The sequence below is a fragment of the Metopolophium dirhodum genome, chromosome 7 (assembly GCF_019925205.1).
Source record: "Metopolophium dirhodum isolate CAU chromosome 7, ASM1992520v1, whole genome shotgun sequence".
Classification (NCBI taxonomy): Eukaryota; Metazoa; Arthropoda; class Insecta; order Hemiptera; family Aphididae; genus Metopolophium; species Metopolophium dirhodum.
The window spans coordinates 35,652,027-35,676,908 of NC_083566.1; the positions used below are offsets into that span (position 1 = coordinate 35,652,027).

The 24,882-nt window shown below is 28.3% G+C and overlaps 1 protein-coding gene across 1 annotated transcript; it reads right to left on the bottom strand.

The window, feature by feature from the left end:
* Positions 1–1,246: 1,246 nt before the first annotated feature.
* Positions 1,247–13,144, bottom strand: LOC132949184 (pickpocket protein 28-like). The gene is made up of 12 exons (XM_061019950.1): positions 13,050–13,144; positions 10,977–11,195; positions 9,572–9,692; positions 9,032–9,204; positions 8,569–8,797; positions 7,840–7,884; positions 7,617–7,806; positions 5,385–5,450; positions 4,006–4,141; positions 3,291–3,382; positions 1,939–2,020; positions 1,247–1,289 (listed from the first exon to the last, which is right to left on the bottom strand). The coding sequence occupies exons 1-12, from the start codon at positions 13,142–13,144 to the stop codon at positions 1,247–1,249; spliced, it is 1,491 nt and encodes a 496-aa protein (XP_060875933.1).
* Positions 13,145–24,882: the final 11,738 nt, after the last annotated feature.

The window sequence follows — 24,882 nt, forward strand, 5'->3', positions numbered from 1 at the left end:
TATCCCCAACAAACAATCAAATCTTTCCTCTTAATAATATTAGTATAGATTTAAGAAATTTATTGATAACTAATTAATTTATGTTTAACATCGATTAATCTTATATGTTACAATTCACGTTGATCTGTTTATTCAAAATATGTTCCAATAGGTACTTTATAGGTTTACAAAATATGTAAATGTAGCGGTTAACTAATTATGAAGTTATGATATTTTATATAAACTTATGCCGTTGGTAAATAATATAAGAAATATTCAAAAATAATCTTCAATCTTAGTTTACATAATAGATACCTATCGGCTATCGATAACAAATACATGTACTGGTCATACAATGTATTATACTAGCTGTTGCTTAAACTATGATGTAATAGCTGTACATTTGTTTTAAAGTCCAATAAACATTGCTTAAGGTGCCTATTAATATATGGGGGAAAAATGGTATATTTCTGCAAAACAACTGTTCAACATTCATATTGAATAATATTCCTACCATAAATTCATCAGAAGAATCAATATTTTCCATTACAAATAAAGTGGACGTATATTGATGTTTAATTAAATGTTATAAAATAAACTATAACCAAGTATTATAGTGGCTTAGGGATTACTGATTCGTCATTTATATCCCGTCGCACTCAGTGAATTTGCTTAGGAACATTGAGCGTACGTACGACCGTATTGCTTATAGGTACGACCATATTGCGTAGGTATAGTAGTTATACTATTATTTATTTGCATAGGGCAGTCGGGTATACATTGCGGAGTAGAGACTAACAACAGTCTATTCTATACGTTTAGATTCACTATAACAAACTACCTCTACCTCATAGACAAATAATAATACAATTCTCGATCATATATTGATAAATTGAATTGTTCAACCCTAATATTCCTGTGATCTTCAGACTTTAATACCACAATCAACGACCAAGAACAGGATTTCTCAAGTAGGCAGGTTAGCAGGTCAGTGTTTTCGGTGTTGAAACACCCCACTTGGCCGCACGTATTTACGCAAAAAATATACTTACTTATATTACCTAACCTATGCTTCATTTCTACAAAATATGTTGTCATATGGTTCATAAGTTTTGATATTATTGTATATGAACATTGATAACCACAATGGGGAGTGTATGAAACCACAAGTTTATTTAAATACAAATTAAAACACCACCCTTAAAAAAAATATCCTGGCTAAGCACCTGACTCAGTTGATAATGTACTGTATTATTTAAATACTATTTCAAACATTTAACAGATCTGTGTATAGGTACGTAAGTACGTTGCTATATCGTGTTCGATTTTGTTAGTTTAAACGCAGGTCATATGTTTCTAGGACCTGTATTTACAATTTAGACAATTTTATTAATATAAGTCCAGCAACCCAGACCGCAAGATCGAGAAGAACGAAGGGGATGCGTTGCAGTAAATACAGATTTCTAGGTATATGTATTATTGAAATACTCGCTTGAAATACACACCAAAAAATAGTAACAACTAAAAATAAACAATAACAAACGTAAATACATTTACTTGAAGTAGTTTAATAGTATATTACATTGAGTACAGCGATAATATTATATAGTTACATGATAACTACTTTCTATTTAATTACAGATTAAAGACGAAAATAATCATGTTGATTTTATTTAATGCTAATTAATCGATAAGCATAATATCATTACAGTAATTTCATTATAGGAAGGAAAAATAAAAGTAATTCATTGACTCGATTATATAGGATCGAGTGAATATTCGATGCTTGTGGATGCTCAAGCAGGTAGGTACCTATATATTGGCAATGTAAACGCATTTCACAGACATTAAGACTATTGTTATTATTAATTATATATTTATATACCTACGAATAATGAACATAGATCCATAAGTTTGTCTCATTTCGTAAGAAACAAACTAATAATATAATAATTGAACATTTTAATTAAAATAAACAATATTTCAAAAATATTAATTAGATTCATGCCCAAAATCAAACCTAATAATCCTCCAACGTTACCTAAAACAAAATAAAAATATTAGGTTATTTATATTGATGTTATAATACATATAATTTTAGAATGTTGAGTAGGTAGGTATATAGAATAATATTAGTGAAATATTAATACATAATATAGACAATAATATATTATTATTGTATTGTATATAATATTATATCGTGTGATGTAAAATAAAATCGACTTCAATACAATTAAAGATATAGTAATCGCTAATCAATATTCGTAAATCGATCCAACTCTATTGAACTTAACATAATTTTTGTAGATATAATATCAATTTGTTTAAATAATTTCGGTAGTTCATAATCACCTAAACATATTTATTATATCATAATGCACTAAAATGTCTGCTACTCACACAACTCGGGCTTCTCACAGTAGGGAAATAATATTTAAAATAATTAAATAAGAGCTAATCCAAATGAACTGAATGTAAAAATGTATTATAAGTTATAATATTATAACTATAGTTAGTTTTTATTATTATTATTATTATTATTATTTTTATTATTATAATCATTATTATTATTATTATTATTTTTATTATTATAATCATTATTATTATTATTATTATTATTATTCCTATTATTCTATATATTAATCGTTTCATCTATTATTATGTTATATTTTATTATTTTAAATTATATTATATTATTGTTATCTATACAAATATATTGTGAATTGGACTTTTGTCCGTATTAATGAATAAATAAATAAATAAATAAATAACAATAAAAAAATTATATTGTATAAAACCACGAGTATTTTTAAACTACCCAATGTTTAACTAATGCCCAAAGTGCGACATTGTAGTCAACGTTACACTTTGCAAAATACAAAAAAAATAATAATAATACGTTAATACCTAAATTACCACTTTCAAATGAGACTTTCGCAAATAACAAGTGTATGAAACTCACATATAGTAAGCAACAGATAATGGACACAAGAGTCAAAGTTGTACTCTGCAGAATAAAAAAAAAACTATCTAATAAGTACTACTCTAAAACGAGGCTTTAACAAATTTAATGTACTATGTTTACCAATATACTTAATAATTTATACTTCTTATCTTTGATTCAACGCCTATATATACATGGCTTATAATATTATATTATCATTGCATGACGTAGGTATTATAATAAAGTTTATTGCATGTATTTTGTTTAAGTACCTATGAATTGTGATTACTAGTTTGAAATTTATATTGTTGTCACTAATCTGAAAAATTTTAATATCATAACTTTTAAACTATAACGGACCACTTACTAATTAGAGATTCCAGGTTTAAAATCGATGCGGATGTATATGCTGTCAAATAAGGTTTTTTGAAAACTAATTCAATCGTAGCGCCTCTAGAACTGTAAACAATTTTTTCTTATTAATTAATTACTTTACACCGCCACGCTGGTAGTATACAACATATTACTTATGTTCTACTCGTAACTATATATGTATGTATTTTACAAAATTTACAAAAATATTAATGTACTTATTGTTGCGTATAGACGCAGGTATTTCATAACATTATGACTAAGTCTGTTGTATATTATAGTCCATATTATTATGTTTCGTGATATATACGAATAGCCGAGTAAGTTATTAATGCAGCACAGGCCAGTGAAGCAATTGTGCTGAGACTACAATATCACCATTGTAAATTGTAATAAAACGCAGCGGTAATGGTGAACACGGGGCTGTTCTGCATTGAGTCGGCGCTGGTGTACACTGTACACATTTTTAAATTGTATTATAATTCTGGTGTATGTATGTGTGTATGTATGTAGTGTGTGATGTGTGTGTATGTGTGTGTGTGTGTGTGTGTGTAGTGTGTGATGAGTGTGTGTGTGTGTTTGATTAAATAAAGGTTTGTATGTACATTTATTGTTTACCATTTATTTTGGAGTGGAAGTATACTAATGGAAAATAATGTGTAGAACAATATGTAAAAAAAAAACTAAACTATTTATTAATGAAAACGTACTCATTTTGTACTAAATTCATTGATTTTATGTAATTCCAATCGTCAACATTTGATGTATCTGTTACTTCATATTCGATCATGGAACACGTTGGCAAACAATTACACACTTTTAGATTTTTCGGGTGCTTTGTTGAATCTATAATATCATATTTATGTGTATAATTTACTTCAAATAATTAATATCACTAAGACATACACAATTTATTTTTAATAATCAACACCTGCCTAATCATAACTGAAAGTCGTACCACACGTCGCAAATAATTTTTAAGTTTATAACATTATCCAAACAACGCGTAGAACGATCCTACAATAATGTATTTTCAACAGCAGTTAAGACTTAGGAACCAATGAAGATTGTGTATGGCGTATGCGTTACCTGCCTCATGTTAACCAAATTAAGTCATTTCCCGGTAATCATTGCAAAAAAACTGAAAAATATATGGTGTAGCAAGTATAGCAGCCCTTTTCCCTGTCTAAACTAACCGTCAGGAGTGTCGTCAGTGTGCAACTATCAAGCTATAACATTATAATAATTCTCAACCACAATAATGTTTATTATACTCATAGACATTATACTTATTAGTTATTACTTACTGCAAACATCCAAACATGGGATGGGCGGGTGGTGTGGTGTCGTGATAAAGAGGTCGCAGAGAGGATGTACAGATACAATAACAATAATAATTATTGTAAAAACGAAAAATTCTGGTGCGCATGACGTGTCGTGTGATACATTGTGCACCGAGATCAGCTCAATCTCGCGTCAGAACTATTTATGATCCGTCTAGTAGTATAATGTCTATGATTATACTACCTACATAATATATGTATATTATTTTTTATATTATAGGCAAATAAGTAAATTGAAAGACACACAAATAAAATGTAATAAATGAATTTGAAAATATCTCATTTGTGATGATATTTGATAATAGTTTGGATTAAATAATATGCATAATATTATGTTATATCCCAGATATTAAATTGATCAATTCATGAAATGATTAATCGTAACAGTATGTTCATAGAGTTAGCTATGGAAATATAAATTATAAACTGCAACGGTGCAATGTCATATTATGTATATTTTAGAAATATTTTCATAAATTTGAAATTAATTTTTGTGTACGTTAATATATGTATTTTGTTAAAAATTAAAAAAATTTAAGTATTGCAAACTTAAGCGTACGAATGTAAAGTAATATAGCTGATTACTATTAAATAAGTGAAAAATTACATTTTCTTTTTATAAAAATTTAATAAATTATAGATTTCACACTTACATTGTATGTAATATGTTATATAAAATTATACTTTCATATCTGAGGCTTAAAAAAGGGTATAATTAACTAAAAAAAATAAAAATTTATAGTTACGTTTAGCTCCCAATGCGCAACTGTATTTGGCAGGACCACATACTTTTGAGCCACTGATCCCTAAAACTGATCATCACAATATAAAAAAACGGCCAAAATACATGCAATAATAAGTATTGAGTACTCTTCTTGATTATCATTATAATGTGCACATATACACTTACTCACTCACTGGCAAACGCACATTTAGTAACACGATGAATCGATAAATTATAGCATATGAATAATGAATATAATATGAGATTCTGAGCAAATTGCGAATCAGATTAACAATCGTGTTTACTGGATTATTAAAAACAGTAAGTTACAATCATTATATAATTACAATCAATAATTAAATATTGAAGTAATTCACGGGAATTATGCAGAAAATATTAATAAATAATTTATGTAAAAGTATGATATGTACCGTATATAGTACTTATAACTATACGAGAAATATTGTGTCCAAATATCAAACATTAAACTTCATATGAAATTAAAAAAACGCATTTTAAAATATAAATGTAAACAAAAAACGATTCTGAGCGGAGACTAAGACTTATCAGCCAAGGACATTTTATATTATATTTATATTATTATTATTAATACAGTAACCGGTAAGTTGAATTAATATTATTTGTACATGATATTATACCTACTTTAGAAGTTTCAAGCACCCACGAATAATATTTTTTAAATTATAGCACAAGACTAAAATCGTTCTCCTTCGTTTAAATATCTAATTTTGTTCAAACTTCAACTTGAAATAACTATTATGGAAACTGTGTTATATATTTTGTTAAATATTTTGTACGTTTTTCGGTGACATGATGAACTACTTATGTGAAACCTTTATTAAAAATTTTAATCCTTGGCTATAAAAATTGATCATTTTATACATTTTTAACTGCAAAATAATTTGTACATTTTAAATATGGTAAATTTTGACGAAATCGGAACTTTAAATGATTATAAAAAAAAATCCTGCTATGCGTTGTTAATATTTTTAAAACTGAAGCCTTGCATTTAATTTTCAAGCTTTTGAACCCACAACGAATAAAATGTTATTGACATATCGTATAGAAGAAAACTAAATAATGCACCAACCAGATTCACTTTTTCGTCGGAAAAGATACTGAAGTTGAAAATCGAAGCATTATTTCAACCACTTATCGTGTACAAAGACACATAAAAAAAAACCCTCACATCATTGTAATATCATTACATTCATGGCTCCGCTCAGAATCTATAATAAAGACGTTCATTAATAGGTAAATAATAAATATTACATTATAACAATATCAACTGCTATTGTTCAAACTATGGAATATTAATAGACAAACAATTAAAAACCTATATAGCACAGTTATCAAGATGGTTTCACGCAGTGTAGATAACTGTGATTAATACCTTATATACTTGGGAGTTGGCACCTAGCCTTCAATCAAAACCTCCAAATATGGTGGCGGGCGCGATAACAAATAATTAACGAAGTGCCGTCAAACGTGGGCCAAAATAATCTGTTTGCAGCTGTTGTTGTGTCTTAAAAACGTATTAACACATTTTAAGGGTTATAATCAGTTTTTTATCATCAAATATTTATTTGACTAACAACATTTCCAAAAAAATCATTCAAGTTTGAAGAACACAAGTTGCCATCAAGTATAAGTTTTGTTTTTTATAAAAATTCTGTAAGTTCATTAATCTGTTACCTGATATGGAAATAATTTTTAACGGACACTGATAGCATATCTAAGATTACCATAAGTTTAATGAGTAAAATAAAAGAATTAAAACATCATTATTATGTAGAAAACGGTGAAGAATTTTTTAAAAACTTAATTGTTTGTTCCAAGTTCAACTAAGTTTGTGTAACTTGGGGCAAGATTTAAAAATGAATATTAAGTATGAAACAATTAAAGTATTATTTTAATATTACAATTTTCATAATGAACAAAGTAAGGCATATCATTTTTGTAACCACATTGAATTATTTAACTTTAATAGTTTTTAGGTGGCTTACAATTATAAATCGTTTGACTTCTATAGATTATAGAACCAATAATGCAATGCGTCAATCGCACTTAGTGAAAACTTCTTCTACTAGAAATAAGTTAAGACGTTGCAAACCAATAAAACTGACTTAAAGATCCACATTGTTACTAAACCAGTGTTTGCTCGAAATTTAAATTACGTGTAGTAAGGTGCCTGCTGATTATTGCGTATAAATTAAAATAAAACAATTATTACAAGTTGCCTCGATCGTTACACAGCCACACATGGATATAGTTTTGTTTATTTCGCATTCGTGGTTGCAATTTAACTCGGTGTACTGTTTAAAAATGGATAGCTTCCTTTCGTTGTGCAAATAACATTGTCTGATATCCAGTGAACGCCACATTAAATCCGAATTAATTTTTTTCACGAACGGAGTGATTTGTATTTTTGTGTATGTGTCTGGTATAATATATACTCTAGGACTGACCGAACAATATTCTGCCGGATTAGAAAATGTAATCTAAATAAAATACAACGAAATTAACAATAGAGTTTAAGCCATGATAACATATTATAGGTATAACGATAAATATTTTGCGTGATAGTTCGTTTTTTATATTGTTACTATCTACAATAATGGTTTGTTATACTACTAATTATTTAAGTGATTTTTGTGTTTTGAATTTTATGTACTGTTTAAGAATGTACCTAGAGCAATTATTGAAAATATGTGTAGTTTTAAACGATTACACTAAAGAAAAAAATAATAGAGATGTTAAAAAAGTTTGAAAACTTGACCATAAAATAAATGAAACCAGTGAAATTGTAAAATAAAATGATATAATGACTAAAAATAATGTTTTAAATGGTGTACTTCCGCAATTAATTTTTAAAGATATATTATGGCTGTAGGAAAATAAAACGTTTCCTTGTTGAAGTTAATATCAGCTGTTGACAAAACATGACATGACAATAGGACTCGGATTATCAAGCACTTACCTTTTTAAAAACACAGGTAGTTATAATATAAGAAAATGAGAAAAGTTTAGTTACTCATATTATAATAATATCATTATACTAAATGCCAGTGCATAAACTACGTTACCATACAATGTGATGTAATATTTTCAATTTTGTATAATTTTTTTAAATTATTTATTTTATTTATTCAAATAATAATAGGGAGCAGTACTATGTAACGCACCAAAAAACTACCACCGCTAATTCCCAGGTTAGCACAGCTTAAAAAATCGTCTTCCAAAGCGTGTAGCATTAATCTAACACGATGGTTATAACTAACGCCACTCGTTCGAGAGGGAATCATGCCCACGAGATTTGGTTGGTTCGCATAAAATGAGTATCCGTCTTCTAAATTCCAATACGACCTTTCAGTGTTAACATACGTAATTTTATTCGAAAAAAAATCAATATATCTGAAATTTCAAATTATTCTGATATAAAATATTATATTATTAATGTACTTACGTTTGTAACTTGTAAGTTTAAATTTATATAAGAATAAAATGTAGGTATAACATATAACAATATATTACAGTAAAACTTATCATAGTAGTTGTTGGTAGATACTTGTATTTACAATTTATGATACATTGAAAACTATATAAGTTATAATATTTATAGATACACTCTAATTTTGTAAACTTTACCTATGATAATATTCATCGTTAAACATTTGACTTAATGGCATCATGTTAAATGTAAAACATAATCCAAATATGCCAAGTATTGTTGGTTGAATGTATTGGCAAACATTTTTCAACGTTGTATTCTGCCATTTACCATCAGACTGAAATATTTCAGGACAGCTAATTCCACAATCCTATAGTTAAAATTAAAAACTAAGATAATCAAAATGTTGCATATAAAAATTTTAGGGGCAAGTAGATATACCTATGGGATAAGCAAATATCACACCGAATCATAAACTATAAATACATCAACCGGGTATGACAATACTTGTTAGTTGTTAGGTGTACAAAAAATATTATATGTACGTAACTAATATGGTTCTTTACAATTAAGTTTTCATTTTTTGTTTAGTTAGGATGATTTCTCAATCGTTGATTTTTTACTGGTGTACTATGACGAAACAAGGTCGAGTCGGATTTGAAAATATTTAGTGGTTGTGTAATCGTTTTCGTGGAAGGATAGTTTAGACAAATAAAATAAATAAAAAATAAACTTACATGCAAAAAATTCTTTATCAGATCGTAGTCAATATATTCTTTTAAACCTTTTTCCAATTCACTATGAAAATACGTATTTGTAGAGCATGTCATTACATCCCTATATAGTTGAAGGTCATCCCTGCAAAACATAAATGGTTATTACTTATTAATGCATATATTTTATTCAATACTTTTGGTATTTTGGCAGTCTATGGTAGAGAAAAATGTCAAAAAAATACGTGTTAAAATGATTTCCATTAAAAAAATGTTTTAATAGTATATACTTAATTCGCGGTTTGCTACCATATTATTTTGTGCATTACAAATAATTACACACGTAATGAACCCGTCAGACAACTTATGATTATTGTATACATATTTTTTTTTATTTCATTTTTTTTACTGAGCTTGAGCCCGGCAACTATGGCCATCAGCTGTTTTTTTTTCGTTTGTAGGGGGGAGGAACGGTTGGAACGGTTGGTTGAAACACGTTTGTGTGTGTGACAAGGATTTGTTGCTAAAAATGTGAGGTGGTCACCCATCTAGCAACACTGGCCGATACGTACACTATCAGAGCATTTACGCAGTTGAGTGTACGGGCCGCGCCACACCACCACTCATATTTTTTTATCGGTCAATATAAGCGATATTACAGTAGACAAAAGAAAATAGTAAATTTAATTAGGATTATCATATTAATTTCTGGTGACGATGTATTAAGAAAATCAAATTGATTAAAAATTTAATCAGACGTATTTAATTATAGTGATGACTGGATAGAGAACACATGAATTTATTCTTAAGCAGGGAACTTGGCTTCGATAAAACAATTGGCTCATGCAGTCATGCTATTGTATAAGATATATTTTATTAACACCCTAAATAAATAATATCAACTACTTTGGTATAGTGTTCTTATAATGTACAATTTTAAGTGCGATAAGAAATACGTAAGTAAAAATATTATTTTGAAATAAGCAAAAAAAAATAATAATAATAACAATTATTATGATCTTAACTCTGTTATACGGGAATAGTATAGATATTGATAGGAAAATATTATGTTATTTTCGGGAATATAAAACATCTCGAATCACACACTAGGTATAAAATTTTAATTTAATAGTTTTATAAATTTGAGCATGAAAACCAATATCTAATTCGAATAATGTACAATATTTTATGTAATTTACAGATATTTATTGAAGTGTAGTGTTTACTGTTTACATAGGTACGAGAAAAAAAAATGAGAAATCTCACATTATGTTCTAATACTATACCTAACTCATAATATATCATAAGAATGCATAAGAATACATTTCTGTTGAGAATAATGTATAATATAAAATTATTTTATTCGTTCTAGAACTGTATTAAATTGTGCACATCAGAAATAATAATGCGTATTTAATATACAACTTACCAGTACGAACTGTTCGTGTTCATATATTTCTCCCAAACGGATTTTCGAACTTGACCCGATGGACAAATCGTGATCGATGGAAAAGGTATTTCTCGAATTGGTGATTCCGAATTTTCAATGAACATTACAGTTGGATTATTAATCCAAATGTTTACCATAGCTCTTAAGCCTTCAAACGTTATTGCTATCATAACTAGAAATATAAGAATCCAAAACGATCTAAAACATTTATGCATTAGTAAGATTTGGATAAGCGATACATGGATCATTTCATTCTTGTATACTTACCTAATATTATATAACATAATTATTTTAATGCATTATGCTATACTGTAAATTATAAATATACTTATATACGCATATTACAAGTAAAGGTACATCAGACATTTATCAAAAGCATTGACAATCAATTGACTTCATTAATGTTTAAAATTAACTAATATGTATTGAGATATACTCTATGTGTAACTATTAAAAATATGCAATAAATGATAAATTGCTTTGGAGTGGTAATGTGACATATAGATGATAGATCCTGTCATAACATTAAAATATGTTATAAAATGTTAAACGGCGTATTGCATAGGCAAAATAGGTACTTAATACTAATGCCTATATTATTATTATTATGGTGAATAATAATAGGTTTTTATATAGTTTATTGTTATTAATTAATACTTATAGGACAGAAGGGGAGGGGGTGCAACAGTTCGATCGCGAGATGAGTTCGAGTTGATCACTAATACTCCCTTTCTTATGTTCTTAAATTTTTTGCAGAAAACAAATAAACCATTATTTTTTATTAATTATAATTTTGTTGTGTACAACTGTGAAATTGAACGTTATAATTACTTATTAAAATCCAAAATAAAAGAAATAAAATAAGTGTAACACGCATGTATATAAAATATATTTTTGTTAATTGACAAGCTTTTTTGACATTTTTGGTCGATCGCAACAATCCAGAAAAACTCAGAGGTCCATTACAAGTCTATTAAAGTTGGCCACTTAAAGGTTAACCACTAACCAAGTTATCTAGAAATTATTTTTAGTTTTAATATGTTCATATTACACATGTAAATAGTCTAACTCAGCATTTCCCAAACCATGGGTCACGACCCAATAGTGGGTCCCAAAATTTTTTTGAAGGGTCGCGACTCGCGGTTACGATTCGGTTTACGGTTATTTATTAATATTGTTTAATAATAACGTGAAGTCTAACTAGTATTGTAGAATGTATGACATCGAGTAGCCTCAGATGCCCAATGGACTCATTGTATGCTTCACAGAGAGGCACTTGTGTCAAAAAAAATGTCAACTGAATTAAATAAAGTTCTAAGTGAATCTCTTAAAATTATTAATTTTATTAAATCTGGAACATTAAATAGTAGATTGTTTTACAAACTCTGTGAAGAAAATGTTAAATCACTTTTACTTCACTCAGAAGTACGTTGGATTTCTCGACGAAAATGCTTATTTAGACTATTTCAACTTCGTCATGAAGTCTCGATTTTCATAGTATACTAATTTTTTTGTATTTTTTTATAAATTAATTTTATTTATTTATTATGTATTTATTATTCAGTATTGTATTTTATAAAAATTCAATGATAAAATTGATTATAATAAAAATATTATTTATTTATGGCATACTTGATATTTTTTTTTTTAGCAGGGAGTCACGTACTCAATAAAGATTAAATTTATGAGTCACCATAACAAAAAGTTTGGAAAACACTGGTCTAACTTGAATCAATACAACAATTGTACTATTGAAAAAAATTACCTAAAATCTTTTATACCTACATAGTACATACGTAGAGCGTATGTCACAACGTTTTGTGACCAATGATCATTGAATTATGTGGTTAAATCGTTGTAAAACATTTATACCATTGTTGTACATTAATTCATTTTTGGAAGGTCTTTATAAAATTATTGAGAAATTTAGCTTTTACAAAATCGTTGTGCTGTTTTTAAAATAATATTTCTATAGTGCTTTGATATGTATTAATGACTATCACAATTTAAAATGTACATGCCTTAAAAAATTCAATTTATTTAATGACTAACTTTTCTAGAAGTGATCTACGCTTCATTGTAAAATAATGCATACATGGTGAAGTAGTTTTATCACAATATTCAAAAAACCAACTTTGTTTAGTCATTTTTATGATTTTTATAGTAAAACAGTTTTATTTGGTACACTATACACTAACACTATACAACGATTAAAGACTAATGAAACACTACTATATTCACTAAAATATCAGTTTTATTTTATACTATGGAATGTAAAAAATAAATGGAAGGTTTAGCATGGTTGGGCAATATTATTATAACGATTATTTTTTACAGTTGTTTACTTGTTTATAATCATTAGGTAATTTAGATAAATAATAAAATGTTTATATTAAGTACCCTCAAGGGGATATTGTGAATATTATCATGAATAGTGTTGGTTCTTTGTAAAAATAACTATGAAAATTACTCGAATATTAAATTATGTTAATCATGACTGAAATTGATGGGTCAATGGTGTGTATTGTTTTATTATCTATAAGTAATATTACTGGTGTTGGAAAAATCTACTTTATTAAAGGTTAAGGAATTAAAAATATTTTTCATAAATAATCATTGATTATAATTTAGTATTATTAAAGAAATATAATTTAACAATAAATTACAAATATTTAATTAAAAATCCTGACAGGACATACCAAGTATTATCAAATTATTTTTACTGGTCTAGATAGTTAATATAAATCAATTAGTATTGACCAACGATATCGAAAAAATATAGATATCGATATCGATTTGCATATTACATTTATAATTATAAATTAATTATTATGTATTAACTTAAAAGTATGTAAAATATAAATGTAAATGTATAATGAAATTAAAATTATTAAAAATAGTAAAAATATGTATCTAATTATCTGCAGACTGCAGATAACAGTTTATTTTATCTAGATAAGATAAAAAGATAAATATTTTTATCTAGATAACGCACAACACTGAGTGTATCTTGTTATTAAGTAAGCCACTTATCACTGTAATAGTCTCGGGAAAGGTGTCTCAGGCAGCGCGTGCTACAGGACGGCTCATGTCCAACTTTGGAGGGCCCTCACAATTTAAGATATGATGTCTATGGTGAACAGCAGGCTGATGTACACATCACCATGGGCAAAAAGAGCAACCAAGTGAGCGATCGATGGGAACTTCATGACTAGGGCCCAGACGATTGCGGCTGTTAGAGTGACGCGGGACTATCACACCGTCGAATAACTGATCCAGACTACAGGTTGCCTCCCGACGTGCGTCATTCAGTCCTTTTACGACATGGTTGTGGACATATCAAAGAACTGCAAAGAACAGGGCGTGAGGATAGCTGAGGCTGAAACAAGAGCCAATTTATTGGAGGCCTGCACCCCGACCGACTGAGCCCTTCCCGGACAAACGGGGTCCAGATATCGCGAACACAGGCATATGGCAGCACGTGGCAGCAGATGAGTAGCATTGTTCAAACAGAGTCTCCTCTGGTGTCCGTTCATCAAGAAAAAAAGAGGTCACTCTAATGGACGAGTTAAAACTTAAATTTTTAATTCAACATTAAATCGTTGTATACGATAAACTATTTTGAGTTAGACCTGTATAACTGGTTATAGTATAACTTGCTATTCATAATTGTAAAGATTACGAGTTTAGGCTAGATTGCCTACCTAGGAGGCTAAGTTGCACTTACTGTTGCTCATCGTTGTGTCCGCAATTAACCACTGGTGGATTGCCTACCTGATAATATTAAACATACCGCTTGCATACTTTGACGTACTCGGATTGTCTACCTAAGTGACCAAGTTGCGCGTAAATCGATTTTCGCTTGAGGTGTCTGACTTGCTAGACTCAAACATGGTTTTCGACTTTAGATTTTTTACATATGTGTAAAAATGCACGGGACGTACGACATACAAAGCACTCAATCCCCCGTAGGAATATGGATGGTACATTTTTCAACAAATATATATTTTTCTTCAAACGAATCATTGGCACGGGCAACACTGGGCGTGACAGCTATAAGTAATACATAAAATATTATATTATTTCTAACTAAGTACACGTTTACTGATTTAAACCAAAATATTTTTATTTTATTAAATTTTAATTAATTTACAAGCATACAATCATTTTACTCTAGGTACCTAGGGAAAATCAAAAGTGATTCTAATGAGTGATATTGAATATCAATTGCAAGCATACGTACTATAAACATTAAACTCATTAAACAAATATTTGAATATGATTGTTATAGTTTGTATACAAATAATTGACAGTGTACTATATATTTGATTTCGGAAGAAACAAACTAGCAATACAATTAATGATAATTTTAATTAAAACAAATCAAATTTCAAAAATATTAATTACATTTATTCCCAATAAAAAACTCAATAATCCTCCAACGTTACCTAAAACAAAAAATATAATATTAATAATATGAACAATTATAATTGTAGAACAACATTGAATAAATATTACAGGGATATTAGCGATACACGTGGGCCACGTGGCGAAAACATGAATTATAAAATAAAATCAGCTAAAATACAGGTGTTATGATATTGCAATCGAAGTACATTTCACGTAATTTAAACACCAAGCCTGAGTTACCAACGCTATTTTCTTATTACAATAAGAAAAAGAAAATACCAATATTATACGAATCGAAACAGTATTGTACTAAAATAACTGATATTTGCAAACAATAGCCTTTCACCAATGTCATAAAAACGATAAGTTTTATAATTTCACATACTTTTCAGTTTTCGTGTTCAACGATACCTGCACAAAGTTTATTTATATTATACTGGCTGTGCTACCCGATTGCGTCCGCGGCTTAAAATGCATCCAACTGTCTTTCTATCAATTTCTGTTTTGCTTCAGTTGAAACATATGATACAAACACAGTTACAATGATTGGGTTTATGCTTTTGCACTTCTTAATTCTGGACATATTTTGATGTAAGCAAAAACCTCAAACAACCGGATACAGATTTAACGAATGTTTAAAAGCTGACGTAACACATCCATCATCATTAAGATTAGTGTTCGTCTTTATGTGTTTACATAAAAAATAATATGTCCGGAATTAAGAAAGCAAATAATAAAGTGCCTAATTATTGTAATTACCGTGTTCATAATATAATCTGTAACCAATGGCAACTGTTAACAAAATAAACAGACAAATATTTCAACTTTGGTGTACCAAAACTTATTTTTTTGTGTGAGCCACCATATAGCAACCTATAACCGATATAGGAGTTGAAAAAATAAACAATAAACACCATCCGAGTATTAAGGAATTTATTGATTAAATTTTTATTAAAAACGGTCCAATACTTTGCGAGTATAATAATATAAAGACAAACAGAAAAACATTCAGTTTTATATATAAATAGTAAATATAATATAATAGTGTAGATTATCACAACTGGTCATAATATGTTATTTTTGTTATTGTGTATGCATATTACTATAATAGCCATTAGGTGGAACCTATTGTTTGTATACATAGGTATGTAATTAGTTATAATACTCCAAATGCAACGTATATTTAAACGGTTAGTATTAAGGTACGAGTAATATACTCGTCAGGGCCTAAAATCGAGATATTTTGCTACTGCACGTCTAATTCTACACCAAAATATTTTTTTGATAATGAACATAGACTTAGTAGTGCACATACCACATATTATAACTTCATCGCATAGTTGTTTTTGCTATTTATTAATAACTAGTTGTAATATATACAATCTGAGACGATTTTCCAAAAAAGTCCATGCTTGTTGCTATAGACCTATAGAACTATAAGACAATAATAATATAATCAACGCTTTAGCGTGTTGCGAACTGCAGTCATTATCATATTACATCCGAAAAATATTTATAATGGACCACTTACTAAATAATGATTCCAAGTTTAATATCGTTGCAGATAATATATAGCGCTGTAAAATATGGTTTTTTGAAAACAAACTCAATCGTGGCGCCTCTAGAACTGCAATCAAACATTTTGTTTTTTTATTGACTAGGCAATATAATCGTTTACCGGTCATTTGATAGTAATAATAATAGTGTATTATAATACATAACACACATTATAGATATTTTGTATATTTATAATTGAATAACATCATACAAAAAACCTAAACTATGTGTTAACAATAACGCACTTATTTTTTACTAAATTTGTTAATTTCAAGTAATTCCAACCGTCGAAATGAGATGTATCTGTTACTTCATGTTCGATCATGGAACATGTTGGCAAACAATTACACACCATTTGGTTTTCCGGAAACTTTGTTGATTCTATAATATTATAATAATGTAAATAATTATTTACATAAAATAAAACCTACCGAGACATGCATTTATTTTTAAAATAATTTATACCTAATCATAATCTAACATAATGCACATTATAACTTATACTCGTTTTACATAATATATACCCTATAGTATATTATAGTTTATCATTACACAAAATGATCCACCAGAAAACTTTGTAATAGTTGTTTCCTCCGGGGCTTGAAACTGGTTTCGAAATCGATTTTGAATACTGGTTAAAACCGTTAAAAACCGAAATCGAAACCTCAAAAATACAATACAGGTAACCAATATCGAAATTAAAACCGGTAATCAATATCAAAACCAAAATCGAAAAAAAATAAAACCGGTAAACGATATCGAGACCAAAATCGAAAAATAATAAAACGATAACCAATATTGAAATAAAAATAATAAAATTTTTCAATTTTAAGCCTTGCTATTTTTATGAGTTCCTGCGTTCGTCGTTGAGGAGGCGTTTCGCTTTAACGTAGTACAGTAGTACAACACTAGTAGTTACACCTATGACCCTTGTTAGGTTAATAGAAATGTAGAACTTAGGAAGAAGCCGTTTTTATTACGAGTTATGAAATACAAAATAATTGTCCAAGGTTTATATTAAATATGAGCAGGTGAGCTGATAACAACTATAGTCAATAACTTATGCATCTCATTCTACACCTGTGGCAGAACAAATTAGAGGACCATTTCCAAAAATATATAAACAAGTTTCAAACATAAAAAACAATATTTTGTTAATCGTGGAGCTGTATTAATTTGTTTAGAATTAATGATTTTCATATAAGGTATGACATAAAATTAATAGTTATTTGACGTTGGTTATACTATTATTCGTTAAATGTTAACTCAAAGCTAAATCAAAAATAATATCTTACATAGGTTATAGGTCACCCGCATAATATTTCAACTGCTGTGTTATTTATTTCACATAATATTGTTCGAAAATAGTATGAAAATAAACGTACTTAAGATACAATAATTGTCAATTCCGACAATCAAATGTGTTGGGAGTGTTTTGACATAATTAATAAATTATATACTGTGCACACAAGAAAAATAATAATACATTAAATTCAACATAGGTTATACTTATCGTCGACAATTATTGTTCGTCGTTAATGCACACTAGTTCCATGAAAACTGTTATATTTTATAATTTTGGTTTCAAATTTTAATATGGGCAAAACTGTTATAATTACCTAACATTGTTTTGTATTTGTTTCATAGGTATCGGGGATCCGTAGAACATTCTCGAAAACTCCCTGACAAAATTACTAGAAATTATATAATGAAGTGGTACACGTTATAACTCTATAAGCGCAGCATTTCCAAATCTAAAATCCAAAAATGAATCCAGAATAAATTCGACGAATAATAATTTCTACTATAAGGTAGCAGTGCTGCCGTAATGCCATATTGATATTATGATAATATTATGAATTTGTGCTTTGTGAAGTGTATAAATTATTTTCATAAAATGAAGTAAAATAAAAAGTCAAGTGAATTGATACCTAAGTCCTAAGAAGTAGTCATATTTTATTCTTATATTATAGTTATTCGAGAAAAACGTATTTTCATCGATTTAACTGATTTTCTCATTACTGGCTTGTAGTCGTTTACTAATTATTATAAGTTATTAGTAATGACTAATATTTAGTCAAGGTAGATTATAGGCCTTTATTGTTTAACCAATTTCAGTCAATAGTTATAAAAAGTTTGAAACCGATTTTGAATATCATAAAAAATCGAAATTAATATCAATAATTGAATCTTTTTTTTTTTTTTTATTGAACAAAAATGTATATTTACAATCTGTATTTACACGTTATACAATAAGTAAATTTGATGTGGTTTGATTGATGAGAGGTGGAAGTCACCCAATGACAACACCCCGTGGAAAATTGAATAACTTACAAATTTAATCAATATCAAAATCAAAACCAAAAAAATTTAAAACCGGTATTCAAAATTGAAATCAAAATCGAAAAAATAAAAAACCGGTAACCAATATCAAAATCTAAATTTATTTTTTCAGTGACAAGCTCTGGTTTCCTCACAAAATAGAATTAAGTTATTTTAAATATATTAAGTTAATAGTAAAAACCACAGGCTCCACAACATTCTATCGAATGTCAACACATTTTTATTTTGCACTATTACAAATTATAAATTATAATACCTAAGTTTAAATATGCAAATACCGATTTTATATGCTCAAGAAAATCAGTGAATTTTAAGAACGTAATTTTTTTAATTGTACAATTATTTTGGTTTACAGCGATATTTGGTTATTTCCAACACAACTAAACAATCATTTATATTTATGTATATGTTAAATTGTTTTAGCCGACGGAGTTCTGTTTCATTAATACGATGTTTTAGTTTGTTAACTACTTTTGTGGACGGTCCGAGGATTACTTGTAGAATCACTGGTACCTACCTACCTATTTTATGTTTGACGTTTGTGTCTTAATATGGTTATATTGTCGGCATTCAAGTTAGAAGTATATGTTTGACCTAGTTTTATAATTAAATGATTAGATAATACAGTAGCTAACTTTTGGTTTTTAGACACATAGTTGTTGGATAATTGAATACAAAGTTTTTATGAGTAAATTAATTATATTATGGAATATTGTTATAATGAATTTAGTAGTCAATCTAAATAAAACGAATAAGCTAACTGTGGCATTAAGTGTGTATATATGATGCAATTATAAAAGATAATATAAATACAAATTATAAGATTTCATGATGGAAAAATATATTGGTAGTAATGTATGCATTACTAACCACAAAATGATTTTTAAATTTCAGTCATTTTGAAGTTTTTTTTACTGTCAACAATTCAAACGCTCTTAAAAAAAATTGTGTGATATATATTTGATATTTTTGATTTAATTAAGATTTTTGTGTTATTACAACTGTAATAAATCAATATACTGGTAGATACATTTCAACTAAGACATACATTATTTCAAAAACTATTAAACATTTTTTTTCATTATTTTAAATCATTAATTATTTTTAATCGTTATAAGCTACTTAGAAACTATTTTAATAGGTGCAAAAAATTAAGAAATATTTGTAAATATTATATCCATGTTTATATAAGTAGGTATTCAAACCAAAATAGTTTATTGCAATATACGTATTATATATTTATATGACCGGGAATATTTTTATTTGAGGGGGGGGAGGATAAACGTAAAAAAAATATAAATAGTAATCTATATTATATATATATATATATATAGTTACGTATCGCAATTGATTTTGGCCGGACCACATATTTTAAGCTATCTGTCCCTAAAACTGATAATAACAATTAAAAAGACGGGCAAATTGCAAGTGAGAATGAGCGTTGAGTGCTTTTCTCAATCCTCAAATATCGACATAGGTAAGAGAAAATTTATTAATACGATTTTGAGCAAATTGCAAACATTTTTATGCGATTACTTAAAAATAGTGAGTGAAGTACTATCATAATAATAAAAAAAATTTGAAGTACTAAAAAGATTTTTTTTTATATAAAAGCATTAAACCACATAATTTGTGGAACAGTGTATTTACATTATAATCTACATACTTTATGTGAATATTATATAAGCAAATATTAATTTCCAATTTAATTTAAAACGTAGGTAATCCAAAAAAATATATTGTCAGGAATATTTGAAAAAATAGTTATTATTCAAACTCCATGACCCATGTAGCACCATGTAGATACATATTAGAAATTTAGAACATTGTAACTATTGAGATTTTTTACTAATATGGTTAATAAAACAAAATGCGATTAACATTACATTATTTTTAAATTTGAATCTAAAAAACGCTAATGTTATATCGCCAAGAAAACAGATCGAATATTATTTTAATTATTATACGTCATCTATAAGACTCGAGCACTAGCTGTTTCTATTGGTAATAAAATGGAAGAAATGCAATTTAGCTCTCAAGCGATTTTCGGATTTTTTTTAATGTGTTATTGCATGCTTAATAGATGGTACTTTTAAAAAGTAGTTCAACATTTTCTTTGAAAATTATGGTCAAAATACTTTAAAATCGTATTTTCAAGTTTAAAATATTAAAAAATAATATATATATATATGTTTTTTTTAAATGTGTTTTTTCCTCCTTAATATTTTGGTGGAATCAGAAATTACATATCGTACTTACTTTTTATGTTATTGTGAAAAAAAAGTAATAAAAAAAAAGCCCCCGAATGGTGGGAATACGCAAAATCGAGAACAAAAGGTCGTAACTTTTAAACTAAGTCCGACCGACAAATTCTGATTGCACCATTGTTCATAACTCGTTAATATAAATGGGTTTCCAAAAACAATATCCTAAAATCACTTGGGAGCTAAACGGTATTTATACCAAAAAAATAGTTAATACTTAGTAAATAGTTAACTGACAAAACAAAACTGTCTTTAGAACGAACTGTAGGGTTCCTATAACCAATAGTTATTGCTCAATTCGCTCATAATTACTATTAAGTAGGTAGGTACCAACTATTACGTATTCGTATAAATTAAAATAAAACAATTATTACAAGCTCCTTCGATCATTATACAGCCACACATGGATATAGTATTGTTTATTTCACATTCATGGTTACAATTCAACTCGGTGTATTGTTGAAAAATTGATAGCTGTCGCCTGTCTTTCGTTGTGCAATATATTAATATATTAAATAGCTATGTAACCCATTAACCATATTTTTTTTTTTTTTTTTTTTATTGGGTAACCCGCGGCAACATAGGCCATTGGGTGTGGGGAGGGCACTGTAGGTTTTTTTTTTATATTGGGTAGATTTGGTAGGTTTTATATTGGGTAGGTTGGTACACGTGTGTGTTGTGTTTGGCAGAATTTCTAATGGGACACCCGTAGGTTTCTGCCGTGCCCCGGGGTGGGGGGATGGCGGCACTTGTTCTCCGGACACCGTGACTTGCACGGAGAAAAATGCCGCCCAGTGGTCGAGGATCGAACTCGGACCGGCTGTGCCGAATCCGTCGCGTTAGACCACTCGGCCACCTCGTCCCCCCATTAACCATATTATTATATATAAAAGTAACAAATTGGCGATTATAGTAGCTTGGTGTGGCGAGGTGGTTGCGTTCAATCACGAAACGTATGACCGATGTCATTAGTTTTCAGATGGGTGACCACAAAAAATTGACAAATCCTTCCCTCATATATACACACGTGTTCTAACCCAGCCGTACCCTCCCATAAAAAAAAATAATGGCCACAACTGCCAGGTCAATAAGATCACAATTTAAAAGTTTGAAGTCACAATTTTTTTATATTTAGAGAATTTTCTAGACTTGATATAATTTTCAAAAATATTTTTAATAATTTTTTAGCAATTTACATATTTTGACCTATTATAATATATTATTATTTATTTTAAATTAAAATGCCTAAAGCTTGAAAATGTTATCCAACGCATTTCATAAAGATGTTCTCATGGTAATTAATACTTTTATTTCAAAGATCTTTTCCACACTGTTCTAAGATATGTTGATAACAATAATATATTTATATAATATAATTATATACCTCCCAAGTAGCTTAACATTCTACTATAGTACTATGCATATTACTTTTCTATAACTTATAGAAAAGTTATTTACTTATACGCTGTACTAATTTACATAAGTTATGAAATAGAGCCTGACAGACCATATCCATTCAGAATCGTTTTTTGTATGCAATGGTCAGTTCAATCAATATTTATTATACAGCAGAGCGAATTTCTTAAAATTTAAAACTTTTTTGAAATATGTATTGACTAACTTTACCTCTGATAATATTCATCATTAAACAAAGCCTAAGTCCAAAGTGGACTACAATAATGACTTCAGTCTTTGGGATATTGGTATAGATTTATTAATTTTGATATCAATCCACCTTGGTAAATCTCTTATACCGTAACAGTAAACAAAATCAAAATTAATAAAATGTTAAGGAAATATTGGGTTGACGATAGTGGGTGTATACAAGGAGAGGATGTGGGGGTCAGATCCCCTCCATTGCCTTTTTTTGCCAACCCAGATTTGTTAATTTAATTATTATTTATTTTATTTATACATTTAATGATGTAGCATTTTATAATACAGAAGTTTTGACTTTATAGAGTATTGGAGTGGACAATCTTTCGTATTGTGTTTGATCTTTGAATCAATTTAAATTATATTCATTGTTCCGTATTGTTAAATATTTTACTACCTAAATAAAAAGTTTTGAGAGGGTGGAGGATTTTCCAATTTTCTCCTCCCATTTAGTTATGTTGCTTTCTTTTTTTGACCCCCCCCCCCCCCCCCTTCAAAAATCATGCCTACGCCACTGATTGACGAGAACTATGATTAATTAATAATCTCCCAATCTCTGAGAATCTCACATTCTATTCAAATGCCATAACTTATTATAAATTATAATATATCAAAAGAATGCATAATAATCAATTTCTTTTATGAATAATGTATAGCATTGTTTTATTTTATGCATTCTAGAGACTTGAACTGTATTAAATTTGCACAAATCAGAAATAATAATGTGTATTTTATATAGAACTTACCAATAAGAGTTGTTCGTGTCCATATATTTATCCCAAACGGATTTTCGAATTTGACTCGATGGACAAATCTTTCAGTTTTTGCTAGTATTTTCACAGCATCACTCGGAATCTAAAAACCAGTGTGCAAATTATGTGATATAAATATAATATATTATTGTTTAGACAGCGACTCAGTACACAAAGTAAATTGGCGGTAAGTGGTGGTTGACAATAATTTGCCATTACGGGCGATAATGTGATACCGTTGGTGGTTGGTGCATGGTTTTTTCATCGGTTCTTGCCAATACGCTGTTTTTCGATGTAGTATCTTTACCTATCATATTGTAATAAATTAATAGATTAATTTATAACTACTACTAACTACTACAGAAATGTACTTCATGTGATTGCCATATCAGGTATTATATTTACATATTTAAACACTGTAATTACACAACAAATTATGAAACATGATAAAAAAGTATTAATCGAAATCATTTTATTTTTCTATAGTATGTACATTCACTAGGTATATAAAAATTAAAAATTAATCTATTTTAAACTCATTAAAAACGTTCAAGTTCTCTAGAAAATATAAATTTCGCTCACGTTCATGCTCTATTTATGAGAAACGAGTAAAGTACTAGTGTCATAGTTCACTAATAACAACATATGCAATATAACGCATTCTCTTCAAATAATGGAGCGTTGTTGAGATTTGTACAAATGAAACAGTGGTCATTTTTTTTTATATATATCTAATACATAAGATGATTATCTTAATGAGGTATACCAAAAACTATAAACATACTTAGTATGTATAAGTACGCAATTAATTTTCCAAACACTTTGTCAAAAAATCAATTTCATGACGAATGATTTATACATTTTCCAAGTACACTGCGGTAAATCCATAAATAATATATGAAT